Here is a 25,000-nt window from a genome sequence, read left to right as displayed (position 1 = left end):
TAAGCGTGTGTATGTTCTCTCTCTTTCAAGTATATGTCCTACACACTTGAAACTCGGCAGCGACGTTCCTTATATTACACGCACATTAACTGAGAACGAAAATCAGGTCCCAATGGTAATTCAGCCAGGGGAACGCCAGGTAATTCAGCCGTGTACACATAAACACTTCGCTCTTGACAATGGGTTTGGGGATCTGGAGACATGAAACTATATAAACTATGCGTACGCCCAGATTTTTTTTTTACAGAAGTCGCTCCATGGTAATGACGCGACGGGTCGTTACCACAACGCCGAAATACCATAACGCCGAATGCCAAATTGACCGCAACGCCGACAGCTAGAAAACTGCTGTGTACCACAACGCCGAAATATAGTAACGCCGAAAAATGTTGTTGCGTGAAGGGGGGGGGGGGGGGGGCACAGGAGCAAAATGAAAAACAACTGAATGAATTTGTGTGCTAACCTTACCTAACTCTACCTTTATGGCAGTCCTGCAATGACATTTTTTCGGCGTTGTGGTACACAGCAGTTTTCTAGCTGTCGGCGTTGTAGTCAATTTGGCATTCGGCGTTATGGTTTTCGGCGTTATTGTACGTTCGGCGTTGTGGTACACAGCAGTTTTCTAGCTGTCGGCGTCGTAGTCAATTTGGCATTTCGGCGTTATGGTTTTCGGCGTTGTTGTACGTTCGGCGTTGAGGTATTTCGGCGTTGTGGTGCGTCCCCGGTAACGACTGCATCGGGCGGTCTTCGCTCGAGGCCTTCCCGAGACGAGAACACAGCAACAGCCACGGGTCGTTGAGATGTCCTTCACGGCACACGTCAAGGTCGAAGATGTCACCTCGCACAAACACACCCCGCCGCTACTCCGGAGGTCGCGTATAAAAGACGAGAGCGTTTTCCAGCCAAAAAACCACTCGCTCAGCTCTCTCCTGACTTCCCCCGCCAACCGCGCGCCGTTCGGAACCGAGTCATGAAGGTCGTGAGTATGCCTGTCAGCAGAAGAACTGGAATTCTTTTACGGGTCCACGTGAACGTACCGAGGGCGTATCCACCTCAAAACGGACTGGGTGGTAGCAAGGGCGGATCCAAAATGAGGCTCAGCGAGAAGACAAATAATTATTTTTTTCTAACAAAATTTTAGTTTATTTAGAATGGAAATACCGAACAGTAAGTGTAGCATGGTCTTAATTAACTTGCTGCTCCATTTAACTGTGGGTTGGAAGCTGAATAATAATTATGTAATTCTTATTTAGTCGTGAGCATTTGATTTCTGGCGTTAAATAATACTTTAGTAACGTTGAAAAACTATGATTAGGAAAAACAGAAATTATTCAGGGTTCGGGGAGGGGAGGGCATGCCGCTATGCCCCCCCCCCCCCTCATTTTTAGGATCCGCCAATGGGTGGTAGGGAAGAGGTTTCTCGGAATTCAACCACTTTCATAGGGGATGAAGATCTAGTTATTCCTCAATGATTTCTCACAGATGACGCCTTGCCTCTACCAACAACAAAACCATTAGTGAATATTTCAGAAATCTACTTAAAACTAACACTGACTGACTGACAGATGACGAACAGCTTAAACCGGTGGATATAGAGGCACGACGTTTAGCATCGGAGTTACTTATATAAATTTGGTGAGCACTAAGGAAGGATTTTTGAAAATTCATCCCCTAAGGAGGTTAAATAGGGGACGATAGTTTGTCATTTTTAAAGTTAGAAATATAGAAATTAGTATTTAGGCTTCTGTTTATAAATTTGAAAGAAAAAATGTTCATTCTGATAATTCATCAAAAATTGGGATAAAATACTTTCCCATCGGGCAATATATATTCCACTTCGTAAGGATCGCAGCTACTTCCTCCTGGGGCCATGTATTTTTCGCCAAATAAATTAATGGCTCAATAGACTGCAATGAAGTACGCTCCTTGTGATTGGCGGCTGTCTGCGAGAGAAGCCACTGCCCTGTTTGGCCGGGCCATTCAGGGCACGATTGCTTCCGCACTGGATGGCTTTGATCGGTGCGCCGACAGGAGAGACGTGGACTGAGATAAACGCAGCCAACCACGGAACACAGTTTTAACACACAGCTGGTCCTGGAAAGTACGCGGCTCAGGAACGTGGCTGGTCGACTCGGTGGCAAAGTGGACTACATTCGAAGCGCTCGCGCGTCTGCGCAAGGGACCGGCGGTGGTCGAGTGATCAGATCACTCCTCCTCCATACAGAGCGACCCGGGGTGGGGAAACGTGGCGGACGTCGCCTTGAGCCGGGTCATCTCATCATCTCTAAAGACCTAGGTGTAAACCAGACTTAAACCCCATTTATAGGGGCAGGCATTTTTCGCGAAAAGATCTGAATGCTTATTAGTAGAGACCGGAAAAATTCGCGATTTCAATGACCTGTAGGATAGACACCATGATCCTCTATGCACGCGGGAAAATTACTTTTGCTTATTGGCTACTGACTCGCGACACATGTTAAATGGGCCGCTCGTGATTCGATACATCTTTTGTTGAAAGTTTTTCATTGGCCGAGTGTCATTCAGATAAACTGTGGCCCAATCACTGATGCAGTAAAAAGGCAAACGTATTTTGATTCTAGCCTATCACGAAATGAATCCGCGAATTTTTCTTATTAGACTGCAACAAGATATACCCGCACCTGTGGTTTCTTCCATGTGATTAGCGGCCTTCTACGAGAGAAATCGTTGCCTTATTTGACCGAGCCACTCAGGACGCGTTTGCTACCGCACTGAATCACTGTGATTGGTGTTGTTACAATCGATATGTACCTGGGAGAAACTCACCCAATCACGAAATACAGACGATGCTATAGTGTTTTAACTTTCATCTAGTCTCGAAATCTTTTCGCGAAATCTGCAGGTCCCTAACCCATTTACTATTTCATTCCATCATTCCATCTGCATTCGTTTTGATGATTGTTTCACATTGTTCTTGACACGCCCCGGACAACCAAGAGCTGGTAATAAACGAGAAAAAAGGTTGTATGTGAACTAATTATGTACAACACGGAAAAAAAAAGATTCCTTTGGAAACCGGTTTCCAAGAAATTGTTTGCAATATTACAAGAAAGATATTGTAACTCTGTACAACACAAGGCTATGGTTATTTTTGCATAGGTACCTATATGAAATATGTTTTTTCGAGGCAATAATGAGTATGCCGTACAAAAATTGGTGCATAATTTTATATTTTAAATAATTTTTCATATAAGCATAATTTTTTTAAAACCATGGGAAAGATAATTGAATAATCAATAATTGGACTTCATTTTGTTTTGTAATGCTTTTTAATGTGCACATTTGATACTGGAAAGCTATTCAGGGAATGTTTTGCAAATAACTTTGACTATTGGAGGTAATGGGGCAACACAAATCATAGATTCCCTTGGTAAGACTCTGAATCCAGTATTACTACGAACACTATTTTGTAGTGATACAGTTGTTTCCATGCAAATGTAGAAATTTACAAACATCTGTAATTTTTCCATTAATATTTGTGTTTGATTAACAAAAAAAAATTACAGTGTAAAGGATAAAAAGCATCCAACCTTGTAATCGGCCAATGAGAACACAATAAAGGTTTGATTTTGTACAGGAAAGCTAACTCTAGTCTGGAGTGTACCACTACTTATATTTAAGTACTGCAGTAGTCTACTCATCGCAAATCCTTGTTTGCTTGAAAAATAGCTAAACTTGGCCGTCTGAAAGTTTTTTACAGTCATTATCATGGAGGCCGTAAAAAAAATCATGGTTTTACCAAGACTGCCTTAACTCGGGAATGTTATGCAGGGGACTAAATATTTTCAGTATAAAATCCTTGAGGTTGTTCATGTACTGCAGAAAGTTGTAGTTGTAGATTCTTCCGCTGTTTTTTCATTACAGTGTTCTCTGCAGTCTTGGCCTCTCACGTAGTCCCGTGAAGCCCCCAAATTCAAATTTGTGTGCTACTGTATGTGCATGTAACTTTGCAGGGATTTGTTTCCCGGACATATGTTCCTTAACAACAGTTGCTTATTTTGGGCTTTTCTTGCCACCCACTAAATTTATGCCCCGCAATTTGAGAACATTCTGTTTATAATAATAAATTATGAACGCATACTGTAAGTTTCACGCATCTTGTTGACCCATTCAGTCACACGTCAAAACATAAGATATTTAAAAAAAATTTTTTTTTAATATTTTATGTAACAATAAGCTCTAATTATAAGCTCTAATTATAATACATACTATTGTATAGTTTTTATATTGTAACTTAATATAACATTTTTCTTCCACGGCCCTAAAGAATGATGTCGACTAGAATGTAGGCTACACCATGACCCACATATTCAAAGTTTAATTATTCCATGTTGTAATCATGATATAAATTTTATCACCATGATATAAATTGTCGACTTCAGTTGACGAAGGGATTGGTTTACAGTTTGCTTGTGGTTTTCGCAGGTGATCCTGTTGTTTGCGCTCATCGCAGCGACTGCTGCAGGCACGTGGCCAATCACGTATACTTCTCTACAGAGCGACCAGCAAGGGGAAATCCATTCGGAGAGTGGCCATACGATATACACGTAGGTCGTAAACATGGGAAGCGGTATTGCTTCAGAGTACAGATTGTTAAGCCGGGTTTTTAAATTTTGCAAGAAACACATAGGGTGCAAGAGATGCAACATGACACTGGCAGATCCAGAGGTGTCCCATAGCAAGGGACCGGAAAAATTAGTGGGTTCAATGACCTGTAGGATGAACTCCATAGTTCTATGTACACTCGGTCAAATGTCACCCACTCATTGGCTGCTGTCTTGTGAGACGTCCCAACGTAGCAGCCTGTGATTCAATAAAGCTTTTGGTCGGGTGTTTCTCATTGGCCCAGAGTCATCCGGGTGAGTAGTGAGCCAATAGCAGAGGCAGCACTGAGGTATAACTGTTTGTATTTTAGCCTGTCGCGAAATGAAGTCGCGAATTTTTCCGGTCTCTACCCATAGCGAGATGATCCCTCCCCCCAGGCCAGAAACATACACTGTTATAATGATATCAAAACAAGCACCAAGATTGATTGAAAAAATGAAAAATCGCCCTGAGGCAGGGTCTACATGGAGCTGAGACTCATACGAGTTGGCTGTCCTGCTCAAGGGTCAGACCCATTGTTCCGGCCAGCCTGGAGAATGCACGAGGTGAGATGAGATGGATGTATTGCAACGACAGAATGAATTTGTAAGGGGGGAGGGGGGGGGGGGGGGGTATGGTAGTAACCTGAGAAAACCCAAAAACCACAGCAATGTCTGACACCTTCCCCATTTACGAAAATCCTGATTCGAACTCGTCAGGGATCAAGGTTTGGTTCTAACCACTCAACCGTGGTACCTCCACCAGAACTGATGATCAGCAGTAGATACAGTTCGCCAAGTGAGATAGAGCAAAGGTAAAACATTGAACTTACATTTGGAAGGACCGCGGGTTTGAATCCTTGTTTCACATTCCAGTGATTCCGATTTTAGGTTTCCAAGATGATTCAAAATCATTCCCAGGAAATGCTGGAATGGACAATTACCATGGGCAGTTCCTACCCCATTATCCCGGGCATGTACGAGGCGTTATTTGCTGTCCAGTTGAAAACAAAAGAACATTGAACTACCCATTTATCCTTTACTTGAAAGTTATCAAGTCTTTATTAAGGAGTTATTAAGGAGTTTTTAAGGATTCTTGATGAAATTTAAGGACTTTTAGGGGGGTGCTAAATCAAATTAAGACAAATTAAGGACTTTTTAAGGATATTAAGGAGGCATACGAACCCTGCATCTTTACGACATTGAGATCATTAGTCACAGATTGGGGTGAAACAGTGAGATTGAGCATTAATGGATTGGATCAATGAGAAAAATACAGTACCCCAAGAAAACACACCAATCCAATGCAAAGATTTTTTCACGCTTAGGAACTTTGAAAAAATCTACATTTGACCTTCCTAGAAATCACACACACAGATTGTGAGTGATCCAGTCACTTGGTCACTGCGGGCCCCCGAAACTAAGGACTCAATCACACACTGAATGCTGACGATCTTCTGTCATTTGTCTGCTTTAAAGGCTATTTCTGTAAATTTAATTAAGAAAGCTCTCTTTAATTAAAATGCTTCTTTCATAATTTGTCAGCAGACAGACACATACTAAATTTTATCTGTGAGCTGTATAATATCACGCAAGTGTTTTTAACTAATTATGAAAACTTGCTGGACTTTCCACTGCAATACGCATATGTTGACAAAACTTGAGGTTTCACATAAAATTCAAGAAAGCTATCCTGATAAACTTGAATGGTAGCAATGACAAGACAATCAAGTGAGACAGGGTTTTTAAGTGTGGTTCATTGCAATTCGTCAAAGGATTTTGTAACTCTGTACAACACATGGCTATGGTTATTTTTGCATACCTATATGAAATATGTTTTTTCGAGACAATACTGAGTATGTCGTACAAAAATTGGTGCATAATTTTATATTTTTAATAATTTTTTTCATATAAGCATAATTTTTTTTTAAAACCATGGGAAAGATAATTGAATAATCAACAATTGGAGTTCACTTTGTTTTGTAATGCTTTTTGATGTGCGCAGTTGATACTGGAAAGCTATTCAGGGAATGTTTTGCAAATAACTTAAGACTATTGGAGGTATTGGGGCAACACGAAGCATAAATTCCCTTGGTAAGAATCCGGATCCAGTATTACTGCGAACACTATTTTTTAGTGATACAGTTGTTTCCGTGCAAATGTAGAAATTTACAAAAATCTGTAATTTTTCCATTAATATTTAGTGTTTCATTAACAAAAAAAAATTTACAGTGTAAAGGATAAAAAGTATCCAAAAGGAGAGGCCACTGTTGTTCCAGCTACGAGTCGTCAGACGGGACGAAGGTCTTCGAGCAAGGCATCCTGAAGCCGAATGCGGACGGAACAGGCAGCGTGCTGGTGAAGAAGGGCAGCGTGGAGTACACCAGCCCGGAGGGCAAGCCCATCAAGATGTTGTACGTCGCAGACGAGAAAGGGACCCAGATTACGTCCGACGACGTTCCTGTACCGCTGTTCAACCCCAACGCGTTCAACGACGGATGGGTAGAGATATAGAGCCAGCAGAAATTGTCACAAAGTTATTGTTACATGTACCGTGTATCCTGGTCACGGACGGAGCAATAAACTAAAATCAAACATGAGCATCATGTTGCAAAAAAATTTTTTTTTTCACCAGCAAATCACACATGAATCTAGAATTCCTATAAAAAGAATGGTTTGGAGATGATGCAACTATTGGTTCACAGAAGAATAATTGTCAATAACCTTTGATGCTAAACTTTCCTGAATGAAACACACCAAATTTCATGTGGTACCAACTAACATACTTTGATAAAAAAAATTTCCTAAATCCACACTTTGTAAAATCTTGCAAAGTATATACTCATAAAAAAAAAATTCATTTTTAAACCATTATGAAATTGAAAATTATTTCAAACAAATACAAAGTGAAACAATGGAGGTGATCATATGGGAGGGCCGATAGTTATCGCACTCTTAAGAAATATATATATATATATATATTGTTCCCTAGTTTTTATTATGACTTTCCAAAACTTCAGAAATACGTTAAAATATTTTAAAGAACTATTATTTTTTTCCCAAAAAAAAATTGTACTACCCATTTAATTGGGGAAGTGTTTTTCATCAGCTAAAAAAAAAACCTCTGGTCATCCGTCCTCACCAAAATTTCCATGCTTTATCAGCCAATGGGAACATCTATCTTTGAATATAGTATATACTGTATAGAAGTCGCCAGCCCAGGTTAAAATTTCTAATACGGTTTTGAGGTAGTTGGTTAATTCACCGCCGCAATCGCCACCATCTCTAGGGCATCGACTTGTGGGTGGTCCCTAGCGGACAAGTGTCGAACTCTTCAAACACCCCTTCCCCCTCCCGTTGAACGACCTTGAGCTGCAGTGAATGATGGGTGGGGGGGGGGGGGGGGGGAATGAGAGCGGGCGACAGTGCTGCTCTCCAACGCGTAAATAACAACCCAAGACGGTACAGGGCGTCACGGCAGCGCACTGCAGGCGGCGAAGTTCCCAAGCTGCTCATCATACGCTCCTGAAAAACGTAGAGTAAATCCTCTCTCCCTGCGACTTCTATACACACACACACACACACACACCACTCTCTCTCTCTCTCTCTCTCTCTTTCTCTATCTTTCTCTCTCTCTCTCTTTCTCTCTCTCTCTTTCTCTCTCTCTCTTTCTCTCTCTCTCTCTTTTTCTCTCTCTCTTTCTCTCTCTCTTTTTCTCTCTCTCTTTCTCTTTCTCTTTCTCTCTCTCTCTCTCTCTCTCTCTCTCTCTGTGTGTGTGTGTGTATATGTGTGTGTGTGTGTGTTTGTGTGTGTGTATCCAAAGCAGCTACAAAGGAAAATATTTAGAAAAAATCCAAAAAAAAAACATAAGATATACAAATATTTAAATTTATTAATTTGTTTTGAATAGAAAAAAAAAAAGAAAAAAAAGGGGACCACAATCACAGATTGCATTACTCCCGTCGACTGCGCGGGTGGACCGGACGTCCGGCCTAGAAGTGGGCGGTGAGCGTCTCGACGTCGGCCAGGTCGTCCACGATCTCGTCGACGCGCGTGCCGATCTTCTTGGCCACCTCCTGCTTCTCCGGCAGCGGCAGGCCGAGGAACTGCCACACCAGCTCCCCGTCGATCACGCCCCGCGCCGGGTTGCTCAGCAGCTTGGCGGAGCTGGTGTATGTCCTGCGGGGACACAACTCCGGCCTCGCTCCGGTCCGGCGACCGTATGGGGGGGGGGGGGGGGGGGGGGACACGCGCACCCTGACGTCGGGGAGAGAAACATTTTTTGATATCCCGGGCGAAGGCAGCACGTCTTTTCGGGTGAAGCGAAATACTGTCTTTTATCGCATCATGTTTGCACGCGCGTGATCGTCGCAGCCATACTTTAGGGCGTCAAAATTTGGATTTAAAAAAAAACCTCTCGCGTAAACGTCGCATGACGTTTTCGGTCCCGCTATTAGATTCCGAGCCCTTTGCGTGGTTGTTTTTTTCCGTATAAAACAATGTATTTTAAAATAGAAATCTAATACATATTCGGACATTATCACTTACTTATTTAATTAACGGAAATACGAAGTTGTCCGACGTGAAAATTATCTTTTAAAGATTTTTTTAACGTTATAATCTTCACCAGTTCGTCAGCGTCGCCGCGGTTTATAACGTACAAAACTGTAGTAGGCGCTTGTTGCAATCATTAATGCTTGATTATGTTGCTTGCCGTATAGAGCGCGCGCACGTAGCCGAATATTGATATCTCGCCGAGTGCATACAACGCGCGCTCTCTATCAGATGCTGAGTTAACTACATTTGATAGCCCACATTCTTTTGTGTTGTGTACTACGGTAGTTACGCGTTCGTTCGGCTTGTATTTGGATCACAGATGTTTTTCTATTTAAAGTTGAATAAAGGTTTTGGATGTATGACTCATTAATTCAAATTGTTTGGCGTGCTCTTTTATACTTCCCTTTTTAAATAAACGTACTTTCATTGAATGGGTTTTGTTTTTATGAATAACTTTATCTAACAAAAAAAATTTTTTTACCCATAATCGTCGCACCCCTACTTTTTAAACTTGATTTTAGAATAAAATGTGCGACGACTATGCGAGAAAACACGGTAAGCTTCCACAACACTTGAACTGGAAACCACACAGGAAAAAGTGCATTTTGAGAATGATAAGGTAACGTGCACGTGTGCGTGTGTGTGTGTGCGCCCAGTGTTACCAGGTAATGTAGCATTCATTACCTGCCCGTAATGATAGTCCACATCTCTGCCCCTCCCCCCTGCCAGATCTCCCCAGGCCATTAACACACGGGGCTAATGGTCGTGTCCTTTCGCGGCACGCGCGTTCCAGCCAGTCTGACACACCCTCGACTCCGTAAAACAACTCTACTGGGGGACTTCACCTCTCGTTTTGGACGGAAACTCGTAACGACACACGCCAAGGCTATCGGGATGGTGGAACGTTTGAAAAATTAAAACATTAATCTTTCAAAAGTTTAGAAAGAAAAAATACAAATATCAGTTTTTTAAGCTCAGGAACCGTGTAGTCACCTGAACGCCTTGGGGTTGAGCCCCGCGGTGTGGGAGATGTGGTTCGCCAGGACGTTCTGCAACATGAGCAGCCGGCGGTACGTCTTCTCCGGCACGGGCAGCAAGTACCCCAGGCCGCCGTCGAGTGTCGCTGGAACGAGACGAGACACGGCGAGAGTTGGAGGCCGGGGTAACCAGTGTTCCCGTGCCAAAAGTCAGCGGTTTGAAACCGAGCAATATAGTAAAAAATTAAATCAGGGCCACGTAAGGGTTGTGTTGAGACTAATACATAATTTGCTTCTTACTAGGCTTCTGCAAAACCTTTATTTTATTGGAAATGAAATTGAATACTAGTATATCAAATGTATATCGCCACGTAAGGATTGTGGTGAGACTAATAATTTGCTTCTTACTAGGCTTCTGCAAAACCTTTCTTTTATTGGGAATGAATTTGAATAGTATATCAAATGTATATCGCCACGTAAGGGTTGTGGTGAGACTAATACGTAATTTGCTTCTTACTAGGCTTCTGCAAAACCTTTCTTTTATTGGAAATGAAATTGAATAGTATATCAAATGTACATCGCCACGTAAGTGTTGTGGTGCGACTAATATGTAATTTGCTTCTTACTAGGCTTCTGCGAAACCTTTCTTTTATTGGAAATGAAATTGAATAGTATACCAAATGTATATCGCCACGTAAGTGTTGTGGTGAGACTAATATGTAATTTGCTTCTTACTAGGCTTCTGCGAAACCTTTCTTTTACTGGAAATTAATTTTGAATAGTATATGAAATGTATATCTTACAAATATCAAATATTTTTTGAGTAAAATTTAAAAATAGAAAGAAATTTTTTTTTCACATAAGTCCATGAAAAATTAAAAAACGCAACGGTGCAACAGGAAATGACGCAGACTCACCGAACATGGAGATGTGCCTCTTGTCGGCCCCCATTAGGTGCTTGGTGTCGTCGTCGCTGGGCAGTCGGCAGCGTATCCTGAAGAAGGTGTTGACGTGCTGCCCCAGGTGGAAGTCAGCCTTCCGCAGCAGCCGCTGGCCTGTCGCGGACCGAGAGAAACACACTTCGGGCGCGCAACAGGGGGTCGGAACACTTAAAACAGGCTGTCTACAGGTCACAACAATCACGAAAAAGTAACGAAACTTTAAGGATCGGCCATGAAAGCCACCGACCAAATTAAACAGAAACTGTACTAGAAGTAATGAAATTTTCATTCCGAGCAGCATTTCGCTTGCACTATGTTTTTTTGACGCCTCGATTCAGATTATAGTGAAACATTAGATATAAATTTAGTGACACTGTCCACTTATACACGACATAAAAATTGGCACGTTTTTTGCGAACTGTAAACAATTTCGTACTATGTCCAATATTGATTTTATAAAAATAAAAAATGACGCTGTGATAAAAAAAAGTAGTAAAATATTTTTATTTAAAGGTCTTCCAAAGTCTTGACACTGGTTTACTGCTATACATAGACACCCTGTTACAGTTCCTATAAGTTTTTAATTCCTATAAGGTGTTTTTTCTTCCAGTCACTGAAATAACAGTTTGTCAAAATGTTTATCAGTTAAATAAGTGTAAGGCAAACACTACAACTAAGTTTAATTTGGTTCATTTGTCCACAGTATTGACTGTTAGAAGTAGATTCCATAATTCCAAAATTGTCAGATCAGCTGGAATATCCTGTTCATCTCTGAAGCTTACTTTTGAACCCAGAAACATTCAGACTTAAATTCCTCGGATATTCCCATTTCACAGTTTCCCCTTCCACACCTTTCTAAAAAAAAATGTGATGTTCGCTCCATTATAGGTATAGGTCTACATCCCTCCTCGCAAGTAGCAGTTGTACTATATTTATACGCACATCTGGTAATCCAAATGGTGTCGAGATTCTCCAAATGTAAAGTTCTAGGCTTGAGATTCTTAGGTATCTGGATCTGAATGGTGATGGAAAGAGTTCTTATGATGGAACAGTGACAAAATGTGATGATGATAAACAAAAGAGTACCATAAGAAAAACAGACACAAGAGTCAGCCAAGATGCCAACTTCCAAAATATACTAATGAGGAGTAGGATTGTGCGAATACCAGTTTTTTGATGTAAAGTCAATATCAATAAAAACAATGCATACAAACAAAAATATTGCATCATAAAACAAAATACATTAAAATTGTAGACTATAAAGAACAAATTACATTTCAATTGTAAGAAAAATATATAAATGAATGCTAAAATGCTGAATCAGAAATTAATCAGGATTTTCACGCTACCATCAACTGGTTCTATCTACTTTTACAAGGTTTGAGGTTAGCTTAAAAATACTTAACAAAATAAAGGTTTATCTAGTGCAATGATCATACTCTTCTCAGTGTTTAGGAATTGTTTTTAATAACCAAATAAATAAATAATAAACTCAATCATATATATTTAGTGTAGCACCCGGATGATTTTTTTCTCTATAAGAAACGAAACCAGCATTCAGAATCAAGATTCTTAATGTTAAAAATGAACCGACCAACAACCATAACTGCACAGTCCTAGCAATTGGTGATGAACTGATGACATAAGAACAGAGCAGTGAGGAAACAAATGGGTGGGGAAACGGGAGTACCCCGAGAAACCAATCAGTACACTATGATATCTGCCACAATTAAAACTTGTGAAATATTTGGATTAAGTTCCACTGGAAAATGAATCGAGATCGCCTTGGTGGGAGGCGAGAGATACTAACTACTCAACAGTCATGTAAACTGCAAAAATACGAGAGTGATCTGCCGGAAATAAGATCTGTACTATGGCGGTGCAACCTTACATGTTCCAACATAACCTTCTTGAACAACGCTCACCTCCGACACTTTCGCGCGCCTCTGGCTGGTACATGTAGAGGACGAAGTTCTTCTCGCTGTCCGCGACAACGAAGCCCAACTGGGAGTTGTCTATCAGAAACTCGCACGTATAAATTTCTGCTGGGCGGAAGTCCTGGGAACACACAAAAGTTGTTCACAAACTCTTGGGACCAGTTGCAACAAACAAAATTCTTTAGACTGTCCTCTAGGTAATCTAGACAAAACTAATTTACTACCATTTAAATACATAAGTGGATGTTTAAGTAAGTTAAGTAACAAATGTCCTTACACTGTCCTCTAGCTAATCTAGAAAAAACTCATTTGCTACCATTTAAATAATAAATGGATGTTTAAATTAGTGATGGGTCGATTCCGGTTCCGGAATCGGTCGGTTCCACCGATTCCACTGGAATCGTGGGATTCAGAATACAATGGTTTTGGAATCGACCATGACCGATTCCTGCATTGTTTTTAAGTTTGCAAAATACATAATCTACGCAACGTAAGAAAATATTAAAATGCATGCAAATATAATTTTTAAAACTACATAATACAATCTTTTTTTACGGAACTGATTTACGAATTACGGTGATTAACGTATTTATTTACTTGCACCGCCATTTTCCCTACTGTACAAATGCAGTATCTACTTTCCCACTTTAAGCGAAAGCATTTTTAGGAAATTACGTTGCAGCAGCACTGCATTTAATAGCAAACCTTCAAAAATAATTAGACAAAACCATAAATGTTTAAAGAAAATTATGTAAATGTAATCGGCAAATAATGTAAACGTTAACTATTTGATCATGGCAGCTACATTTGCCATTGTAAACAACCTAATTTTTTTTGTGCTACCTGCCATGGTAAACCATACGGCCATGAACAAAATCTTTGGTGACGTGAACGTGAACATCTCTACACATTAAACTTTAAAGAATTAAAATGAAATAATTTTTGAATGAAATTTTACCCAAATTCACAGTGGATTATTGCAACCATATTAAAATAAGTTTAAAAGCAACATAACCAAATTGCTTTAAATCGGCGTTCTTGTGCGTGTTCAGCGATGCTCGTTTTACGTTAGATATATTTTGGAAAGGCAGTTGGCAAGTCTGAATTTCCAAACATTGCTGCGGAAACGTTCGTAAATTTTTATTACCAAACGGCAAACATAAACAATATTTTGAAAGTAGTTGTGTTAGTTTAACAGAATTGTTTCCGATAAATTTCTGAAATGAATTAAATGTTAACACGCGATTATTTGAAGAGTTTAAATATTTTGTGTAAGAAAATCTCACCATAAAATGTGAAAATTTTGAGATGCTAAAAATTGCACAGAACTTTCTTACTCAAGAACCGAAAATTTATTTTCTCTTTACGATTGTGAGGAACTGCAAGACTGGATGGATTTATTCTTTTCACCAAGTGAGATAATTAAGTTCTAGGTAATATATTAAAACGTAAGCATCTCTGACATTTTATTTTAGTGTGGTGCATATTTGTTTGTCATTTCCATCATAATGAGATAATAAGGTTTTATTTTTACATTTCCCTTTTTTATTTTTTTTTCGCCATGGTCCCTTGAAATATGTATAAACGAGGTTATATTGACATTTTATTTGGATCATTATTTAGTTGTGCTTGAAAATAAAATTCTTAACCTAACCGTACAAACCCTCTTTTTTTACAATTAATGACTTGAGTTGATAATGTAAGGTATCTAAAGTTTGTTAAGTTATAACATTATTTACAATTTAAGTCATTAGACATCTTTGATTATTGGCAGTGTTTGAACACGTGTTTCGTCTAACTATATGCAAGGTTAAAAGGCCAAATTGTGCTAGAAATACAAGGTAGCGTAACTTGATTGTAATGAACATACTTTTTAACATTATATAAGCTGTATATAATGTTAATTTCTGCACAGAAAATGAAACACAACATAATTACATTTTTAAAATCATAAACAACCTTTTTTTTCTTAGTATATTACTCTGTTGAACATTGTCAGATAAAAATTAAGGAATCGGAATCGGATTCGAAGAATCGACCCTTTAATTTAAGAATCGAAAATGGAATCGGAATCGGTATATTTTAGGAATCGGCCCAACACTAGTTTAAATAAATAAGTTAACTTTCAAATGTCAAGATGCTAGTCAATACAATATACATTAAGTTGAAACCTGTATCATTCATAAAGCAAATTGATATTTAAAAAGTAATATTTATATATCATAAAATTGTTTAGAAAAGCAACTATAATCTAATAGTTCCTTGTACTGCCTTATTGTCGGAAAAGTATAGGTTGTTAGTAGTCTCAGTCTACCCAGCTCACAATAACGTGTCACAATAACGTGTCACAATCACAAAGTCAAATTAAAAATTTAAAGTTACCCTGAACTAGTCATAACTATATTTCTGCCCAAACACAAATGAGCCAAGGAACAAAAAAAATTCTTAATTTTAATTAGAGCTGTATCAATCCATGAATCTGTGCAGTTAAGCTGTATCACAGATGTGTTTAACTCTGTGATATCAACTCATAGAAGTACTACCGATGGGTAAATGGCATTAGTGGATTAAAATAACTATATTAAAAGTAATTTATTAAAAAAGATCATGATTTTTCATTGTAAATTTTGCACTCACATGGGTGAAGGGAAAATAAAAACTAAAATATCAAATACACCCCATAAGTTAATGATGTTGATTTAATATGCATTTATTCATGACCTAAATGTGCCCACAAATACGTTCCCGTGGAATAAATTTAGTGTCACACACAAACACAAAAATATCCTTACTGTGAAATAGTATGTAACATATCGGCTAATAGAATAAAAAATGACCTAAACCAAGTTTTATATATTCACTGCACTAAAGTTCATCAATATCAGTGGGATATTTTTTGCATAATGTGTAATCTAATAACTAATAAGTTAACAGAGAATTTAAAAGATTTCTGTCATGGACTCTGTATCACTTTATAGATATTAAAAATTACTAAAATAGCAAAAAATCCTTTTATGATCGATCAAAAAATCTGTGATTATGATGAATAAAAATTATTAATATCAGCTAAACAACTTTTAAAGGGTAAAATTGTACCGGTTTAAGAAAATTCATTGACAGATTATTATTATTTTAATGTTTTTAATTTCTTACATTTTACACCATTAAATTATGTTTCCATATGAAGATTCTGTGAAGTGTTAAAAAAAAAAAAAAATTAATTTTCATTGTATGTTTGAATTCGTTACAAAAATATTCAATATATACTAGAATCTCGTTATAGCGAGCACGGTAATAGCGAGAACACTGCTATAACGAGGTCTTTTTGAGGAATTTACGGCGTGATCGCGTGAAGCGCGCTTTGGTTATTTGTCTGCTTTATCTCCATCCCTCTCGCTCGCCACTAGACATCTTGCCGTTGACACCTGTCACATTCTTCAGCCTTGCAGTCGCCACCTTAGTGCGTGGCTTTAAAAATAGAATCCTGTCCTTTCTTTCTTTTATCAAACTTCTGTTAGTTATCTGTTCATTAATATTATTCTATTCCTGTGAACTCAGTATAATAAATGCTGAACGTGCTGGGGATTTGTGCGTGTGTAATGCAACCGCTAGGCTACAAAGAGTGCAGTCGTGCTATTTTCACGCGTGCAGCCCGGCGTTCATCGATCTACGAGACGTTATCACGTCGGGATCCACAGGGAGCCCGCAGACCGGGTGCGGAGGGGCGGGAGGGGGAAGGGGGGAAGGGTTACCCTGCTGACGAGGGACAGGGTGCGGTACTCCTCCTGGAAGCGCAGCAGGCTGATGGACTTGAATACGTCGGCGACCAGGATCAGCGACTTGATGCTCAGCAGCTGGTGGATGTAAATGTTGGTGTCGATGAACGCCACGCCCACCAGGTCGCTGTCCTTCAACTGCCAGATGTAGATCTGGAACCGTAAACGGGTTTCAACAACCTCTGCAACCGTTTCTCGCAGAGCATCCACACGATTCCTGTACACCCCGCAGAGTCGTTCACCAAATAAATTTTTATTCATTAACCCATTTGCATCCACTCACTTTAATGTTAGACATACCATGGAATCCATAAACTTTTTTATATATTACTACTATTATTAAAGTTATTGTTTTGTCTAGAGACGTACGAGACTGTAAAATCCATAAAACAAAACGAAACAATTAATAACGATTCACTCGCGAACAACTCGATTGGCAGCAAGCGTGCACGATAGCACAACTTACCGCCATGATGGTTCAACAACAACTGTTGCTTCGTTGCCGGAAGCTGCAGGGCTACCTGCCTTGGCAGGCAGCCAACTTGAAAAACTTGGCGCTGCTAGCAAGCAGCGCGGGAAGTTCAAAATTCAAATGTTTCAAACACTATACACTAAATTACACACAATATTTACAAGTCCAAACATTACCGCCCGCCTTGAAATGTCCCATTTCAACAATCATATGGTAGCGGGCAGAGCTTCACCACAGGACGCTTCAAAGTTCCACTAGAAGTCCGGATAGTAGCCACTCTGGCAACACCATCTTTCCCAGGATAGAGCTCCACGATGCGCCCCAAGCGCCACTGTAGAGGTGGGAGTCTGTCGTCTTTCAGGAGCACAAGTTGGTTGGCAGTGGGACTAACTCCCTGCTCGTTCCATTTCTGCCGCTGCTGGAGCGTGTGTAAATAATCCCTGTGCCAACGATGCCAAAAGTCCTGTTGGAGGCGTTCCACAAGTTGCCAACGTTGAAGGCGGTTCAGCCGTACATCCCTCAAGTTAGGCTCTGGTAATGTGACCAGTGGCTCCAGGGTTAAGAAATGGCCAGGGGTTAGAGCACTGATGTCATTGGGATCAGAGCTCAAAGGGCACAGGGGTCTCGAGTTTAACGTAGCTTCCACCTGTACTAGAAGGGTGTAAAGTTCTTCAAATGTGAGCACTTGTTCACCAATAACTTTACTTAAGTGAGTCTTGAATGACTTTACCCCGGCCTCCCACAAACCACCAAAATGGGGAGCAGCAGGAGGGTTAAAGTGCCACATGACACCGAGCTGGGACAACGCATCAGTGACAGCCTGCTGGTGTGGTGCCGACGACATAAGTTGCTGAAGTTCCTTAAGACGATTGTGAGTTCCGACAAAGTTGGTCCCGCAATCACTGTAGATATCAGATGTTCTCCCACGCCTGGCAAGAAAACGTTTGTAGGCTCCAATAAATGTATCTGTGGACAGGTCTGAAGCTAGTTCTGCATGAACGGCCTTTGTCGCGCAGCAGACAAAAATACAAAGGTAAGCCTTCAAGACCTTTGCCCCACGGACCCGACCAAGCTTAACCATAAAAGGACCAGCATAGTCAACTCCTACTTTGGCAAATGGTTTAACCTGTTGCACTCTCATAGAGGGAAGATCGCCCATGAGAGGTGCACTTGCTACGGGTCTTTGCTTGAAACATGGAACACAGTGACGCAAGCAGCGAGAGATGGCATCCTTATCTGCAAGAATCCAGAATTGTTCTCTAAGAATTCCTCTAAGAGTCTGAACTCCAGGATGATGATTCTTTTCATGATAATGGTTAATAATGAGATCAGTCAGATGGTGAGATTTTGGAAGCAGCACTGGGTGCTTCTGCTCAAACGGAACACTGGAGTGAGCTAAACGACCACCTACCCTTATCAGGCCACTGTCATCAAGAAAGGGTACTAGTTTGCGAATCTGAGGGGAAATGCACTGTCCCTTCTTCAGAGCACTTATATCCTCTTTGAAATGATGTGATTGTACCCAGAAGAGCCAAAAATGTAAAGCCTTATTCAACTCATCAGGAGACATATTGTCAGTCTTGCGCTCTTTCAGTGACACGCGACAATTGTGGGCAAACCGCAATAAACAGCATGTGACACGCAGAAGCCTGGTTAGTCGACTGAATCGCGTTGCCAACTGGCCAAGATCATCAGAGGACGTTACAGTGGTCAAGGTGACAGTCTTCTTCTCCATCACGGCAGGATCCACTTCCACTGCATCTGGTGACTGGGAAGGCCACTGTCCAGGTGACTCTATTAACCACGGTGGGCCAGTCCACCACAAGTGATGATCCAATAGTTGAAGAGGGAAGAGACCACGAGAGGCACAGTCAGCAGGATTGAACTCAGACGGTACGTGTTTCCACCAACTGGGACGGGTAAGCTCTTGGAGTTCGCTTACCCGGTTAGCTACAAAAGTCTTCAACTGATGAGGAGATGAGTTAATCCATGCTAAAACCACTTGTGAGTCTGTCCAGGCTGTGATGGAAGATACGGGCAAAACTTCTTGGTAAGTCTCAATCACATGATTGAGCACACGAGCCAACAGTAGTGCTCCACAAAGCTCCAGACGAGGTAAGGTTTGGCTTTTGATTGGTGCAACCTTGGACTTACTGATCAGCAGACGAATGATGGTTCGATCATCCGGGCACACTATGCGCAGGTACACCACGGCCGCGTAACCAATCTCAGAACTATCACAGAAACCATGCAGTTGATAGGTAGAGCCTTCTGGACCTTTAATGAACCGAGCGACAGCAATAGAGGACAACTGAGGGAGCTCCCGGCTAAAATGATCCCACTGAGAAGCAAGATCAGGGGGGAGGTGATCATCCCAGTCAATGGACCGGACCCACATTAGTTGCAATAGATGCTTTGCAAACATTAACAGTGGAGTAAGCCATCCTAGAGGATCAAATATTCTGGCTACATTGGCAAGGATACTCCTCTTCGTAACAAGACTCGAGTGGCCTCGGATTACATAGGAGAAGGTGTCAGAGACTGGGTTCCATTGAAGTCCTAAGACCTTGACCACAACTTGACTCTCAGGATCCAGATCAAATGATTGGGGCATATCAACATCTTCAGGCGGAAGCCAGTCTATGAGAGCTGTATGGTTGCTCATGAACTTCCTCAACTTGAAGCCCCCTTTGGCAAGAAGAGCTCGAAGGTCCTTTTGGATGGCCAGAGCAGATTCAAGAGTGTCAGAACCGGTAACCACATCATCGACATACACATCGGATTGCAAAACTCTTGAGGCAACTGGAAAGTGGTCTTTCTCATCGACCGCCAGTTGTTGAAGAGTTCGAAGGGCCAAGAACGGAGCTGAGGAGACGCCATACGTCACCGTCTTCAATCGATAATCCTGCACAGGTTCCGAATCACAAAAGCGCCAAACAATGCGTTGGTAGTCCTGGTGCTGGGGCAGAACAGATATTTGACGGTACATTTGTTTAACATCTGCCGTAAACACAAAGGCATGTAGCCGAAAGTTCAACAGTAGATCAAAAATGTCTCTTTGCAACTTGGGGCCAGTTAGCAGTGTGTCATTCAATGAGACACCAGATGAGCTCTTAGCAGACCCATCAAACACTACCCGCAGCTTTGTGGTTGAACTCTCTGGCTTCACGACACAATGGTGGGGGATATAATAAGCTGGCGTCACATCAATCTGATCATCAGGAATCTTTTCCATGTGACCCATGGCAAGATAGTCTTCCATGAACTCTGAGTACATTATTTTGAGCTTTGAGTCACCTTTCAAGCGTCTCTCTAGGCGCATCAACCTATTTATAGCTTGGGGTCTGGAGGTGCCCAACTCATGTCTCGAGTGGCGAAATGGCAGGGACACACTATATCGGCCTTCTTCATTTCGGACGTGAGTTTCGGCAAACATGGTTTCGCAAAAAACATCCTCAGGAGACTTGTGTTCTACCCGTGGGAATTCTTCAATTTCCCAGAACTTTCGTACAACATCATCTAATGGAGGGTAAGAAGTGAACAGTGTGACACAATGCGATGACAGGCAGGATGGTGGAAGTTTGGTGTCCACCCTTCCCATGAGAATCCATCCCAAAACAGAGTCGAGAGCCACTGGAGACCCTTCAATCTTGCCTCCAGTTACGAGAAGAGGAAATAGGTCAGCACCAATAAGGAGGTCAACAGGACCAGGGGTGTCGAAAGAAGGATCAGCAAGCTTCAGATGAGCCACTGATCGCCGCACATCCGATGAGAGTTTGGCACTCGGCAAGTTATTGGTAATGCGTGGTAACACAAATACATCCAGGGCAAACTGATTATCTGGATTGCCCACTGGGGAGATGACAACTGATGTGTAGGACTTAGCCACATTCACAGGTGTACTGGACAAACCATGTATCGGAAGATGAGCCTGTCTGCGAACCAGTCGGAGCCTTTGTAGGCACTGTTCGGTGATAAAGCTGGCTTGACTGGCAGTGTCTAGTAAAGCACGTACAACACAAGGCACACCAGAACGATCAAAAATCTGTACTTGAGCAGTTGACAACAATATTGTTGTTGTTGAGGTAGGTTTAGCAGCAGTTACTGCAACAGTGGCAGGATTAGAGTCAGATGATGGTGGTTCCTTGTCTGAGTTGGATGGGATGGAGTCTTCCTCTGATCGCTGACCCCCAAAATGCAGCATGGAATGGTGACGTGCCTTACAATGGTGACATGAGGACTTAGATGGACACCAATTTGATCGATGTGATGGGGAAAGACAATTCAGACACAACTTATGCTCCTTTACTATTGCATATCGTTCCTTGGGGCTACCCTGCGAGAAGATAGGGCATGACCTAAGCACATGAATGTCACTACACAAGAGACAACTTTGTGACTGTGGAGAACTTACTAATGTGTTTACAGACTGACCTCGAGACTGCCTCCAGCTGTTTTGGTGCCCTTGAGCCGTCTGTTTGGGAACCTGATTTCCTGAACTCCTAGAACGGGAAGCTATCACAGCCTCATGCGCACGACAATGTTTTTCAAGAAACGAAGTGAAACTACTAAGAGTGGGAAACTCGTCTGTTAATGTCATTTCCCATTGTGTTTGTAAGGCAGCATCCAACCGTTTGCATAGAATGGGCAGCAGCATCAGATCCCACTGGTCTACAGGGACAGACAAGGCCTTAAGAGCAGACACATTCTCTGTAACAGTGTTCAACAGTTGGCGCAATGTCTTGGGAGAGTCAGCTGATGCAGAGGGTGCTTGAAGTAAAGCCTCCACATGCACAGACACAATGAGCCTCTTGTTCTCGTACCTACCAACAAGTAGTTTCCAAGCCACATCAAAGTTTACTTCAGACATGGGCAAGGCCTGAATCATGCTGAGGGGTTCACCACTGAGAGCAGTCTTCAGATAAGCCAGTTTCTCAACAGATGAAAGGTCACTATTGTTAGCAACGAGAGTGCAAAATAGGTTGGAGAAGTTAGGCCAATTTTTAATGCTACCCTCAAAACTTGGAAGCGTAATTTTTGGTAAAGCTACCCTAGAATTGCTCACCTTGGGCCTTGACGATGTTGAGCTCTCCATCGAACAACCCTCCAGGGCACTTACCGTCGCCATGACTTCAAAATATTTCTCTTCGAAATCGTCCATTCGTGCAGTCAGTTCTGAGAGATCGATGTCAGAATTTTGCGTTGCCCCAAGAACCACAAAATCCGCCTCGAACTTATCACGAACTTGGGGTAGATCACGAACTGTGGCACGAAACAATCCTTGCTTAGAAACATCGTCAACAACACTTTGAGACAGGTCGACAGCACGTTTGAGCCGAGCCTCTGCTAGTCGGATACGCACGAGTGCCGAGCCTATATCTGCCATGGTCACACACAGACGCAAAGGACGAAATAACCAAAAAGACACAACAAAGAAATAAACACAACGAAGACCAATATAACCAAGGTAAGACACAGCAAATCAAAATTTATATCCAGCAAAAAACACCTAACGCAACGAAAAACATGAGCAGACGCCGATAAATAATACAACATAACCCCAACACGAAATATATTCCACGAAAAACAAAGAAGATATAACAGTTTCTTAGATCGCCAAATCTCTGCGAATTTCTTCTAAAACACGTTGCCGAAGAAATCTTGACCATGAAAATACTCTAATTAACGAGAGTATAGCGCACGAAATAACGTGAAAACGAAGTGTAATTGTTTACCACGTGCACACGAATCACGTTTAAAACAACACCAGAAAAAACCGGAACTATCCGGCCCGGAGGACCAAATGTTTTGTCTAGAGACGTACGAGACTGTAAAATCCATAAAACAAAATGAAACAATTAATAACGATTCACTCGCGAACAACTCGATTGGCAGCAAGCGTGCACGATAGCACAACTTACCGCCATGATGGTTCAACAACAACTGTTGCTTCGTTGCCGGAAGCTGCAGGGCTACCTGCCTTGGCAGGCAGCCAACTTGAAAAACTTGGCGCTGCTAGCAAGCAGCGCGGGAAGTTCAAAATTCAAATGTTTCAAACACTATACACTAAATTACACACAATATTTACAAGTCCAAACAGTTATTTTCTATTTTCATTATATTTTTATTCTTTAAATAAAATTTTAAAAATAGTTTTAAGTTTCACGATAATATGTACCTTTTTTATAACAATACTAGCTACTCTGAGGGGTTATTTTCATTCTAATGGGATTTTTTTCATGTTTTTCGGGCAGATTAGCCATTTTGCGTGCCAGTACACCTATGGTGTTTTCGGCCAGAAAAACAGCGGCGTACTAGTACGCTTGTAGATGCAAATGGGTTAATAATCACCATTCAATGATTGAGCTTTATTGAATTAATTTATTGTAAATTTTATAAAGATTGTGCTTAGTTTAACATTTACACAATCAAAATTGTTCTTAATCTATATCCATCCCAGCAAAATACATTAAAATACATAAAAATTTGTAGCGTAGTTTTGTCTGGCTAATACAACATGTAACATGCATATCTAGGACTGAATTACTCCAAACAATAAAAATACACTGGCAACCGTGTGTTTTTTTGGAAAACTTACCACCGTCACCGATGTTGATGTAAGATGCAAGATCAAAGTAAATATTAATTTTTTCCTGTCCATTTGGTCCATACAATTTGGTGCATAAATAAAGATAAATAGATGTTATTCATTGAATTAAATAAATTGGTAGATTAAAAATGTTTGATTCGCATTACCTAATATTTGTTAAAATACTGACAAAGTTCCTAAAAATTTACTTGTATTTTAGTGGTATATGCTGTCTTAACTAGCATTTTGGTGTTTTACGTTGTTACGCCAGTTTTATGGCAACTCGCCATAAAATCTTGTCCCTACAGTACTAGTCACACGTGTACCTTCTGACCAACAGCCGACACCAAGAAGCCCAGAACTTGCGAGAGGGCTGTCACCGGACCCTTCTGTTCTTTGGAGTACACCATCTTGAAGCGGTTCTTCGTGAGAGGCTGGCCCGGCTCCGGAACCACCTCAATTATGTCAAAGATCAGGATCTGAAAACATTTTTTTTAATATATACACATAAAATAAAATTATCATCATTTCAGCTAACCTGACAACTTGGGCTTTAATATCGATGGAATCTGCCAATTTCATCAATTCTAATGATACTGAAGGATTCAGAGTCCAATGGTTTTGGAATCAAAGCTGGTCAGTTCTGTCCCTGTAGCACAATCTTAAAATATGGATTATTTAATTTTTAATAGGAGTATCAAACTCGATTTGTCAATACATGAATACTTTCCATAAGAATTATTGTCTGATAAACCTAGTGATTTCCCATCAACTGGGCGATTCTCTATTAATAGGCTAATACAATTGTGTACACAAATACAAGCCAATAGAAATAATGATATAATTTGCAGCTCAACACTTTCGATCAGTCAGGATGGATACAGGCACTCAACAAATAAAACTTCAATGGAACTGGGGTGAAGAGATGGAACCTACCCTGCCCCGACTGGTGACGTCCTCGCCGTAGTTGTAATTGGTGCCGACGGCGATGTAACCTTTGAAGCCGCTAGTCGCCCCCTCGTACGACAGGCTGACGTTCTTGAGGCACGTCACGTGCTCCCACTCGTCCAGCTCCATCTTCGTGTTGGGGATGATCTGAAACGACACCGGCTCGCGTGAGAACCCCATG

The 25,000-nt window shown here is 41.0% G+C and overlaps 2 protein-coding genes across 3 annotated transcripts in view; one reads left to right on the top strand and one right to left on the bottom strand.

The window, feature by feature from the left end:
- The first annotated feature begins 925 nt into the window (after nt 1-925).
- On the top strand, nt 926-7,266 carry LOC134539135 (larval cuticle protein LCP-17-like). 2 transcript variants are annotated; one of them, XM_063380883.1, is made up of 3 exons: nt 926-976; nt 4,465-4,586; nt 6,902-7,266. In XM_063380883.1, exons 1-3 carry the CDS (start codon nt 971-973, stop codon nt 7,134-7,136), a joined length of 363 nt encoding a protein of 120 aa, XP_063236953.1. In that variant the 5' UTR covers nt 926-970; the 3' UTR covers nt 7,137-7,266. The 2 variants fall into 2 exon arrangements, with proteins under 2 accessions (XP_063236953.1, XP_063236952.1); XM_063380882.1 differs by having other exon boundaries at nt 926-979; nt 6,902-7,265.
- Nucleotides 7,267-8,496: 1,230 nt separating this feature from the next.
- The window catches only part of LOC134539132 (cleavage and polyadenylation specificity factor subunit 1), a 64,930-nt gene continuing 48,426 nt past the window's right edge, over nt 8,497-25,000 (bottom strand). The window contains exons 21-27 of the mRNA XM_063380880.1: nt 24,808-24,966; nt 24,198-24,350; nt 16,787-16,963; nt 13,023-13,155; nt 11,074-11,211; nt 10,173-10,302; nt 8,497-8,801 (exon numbers count right to left, since the gene is read on the bottom strand). Coding sequence (XP_063236950.1) covers nt 8,615-8,801; nt 10,173-10,302; nt 11,074-11,211; nt 13,023-13,155; nt 16,787-16,963; nt 24,198-24,350; nt 24,808-24,966 — 1,077 coding nt within the window. The 3' untranslated portion in view covers nt 8,497-8,614. The remainder of the gene's footprint in view (nt 8,802-10,172; nt 10,303-11,073; nt 11,212-13,022; nt 13,156-16,786; nt 16,964-24,197; nt 24,351-24,807; nt 24,967-25,000) is intronic.

The sequence above is a fragment of the Bacillus rossius genome, chromosome 14 (genome assembly GCF_032445375.1).
Source record: "Bacillus rossius redtenbacheri isolate Brsri chromosome 14, Brsri_v3, whole genome shotgun sequence".
Lineage (NCBI taxonomy): Eukaryota > Metazoa > Arthropoda > Insecta > Phasmatodea > Bacillidae > Bacillus > Bacillus rossius.
Note: the sequence above shows the minus strand (reverse complement) of the source record. Positions and strands in the feature narration are given on the sequence as shown.

Bases quoted from the DNA above. Each gene is read 5' to 3' on its own strand.
- LOC134539135 (XM_063380882.1), top strand. The intron at 4,587-6,901 runs GTAGGTCGTAAA...CTGTTGTTCCAG, and splicing joins AGTGGCCATACGATATACAC to CTACGAGTCGTCAGACGGGA.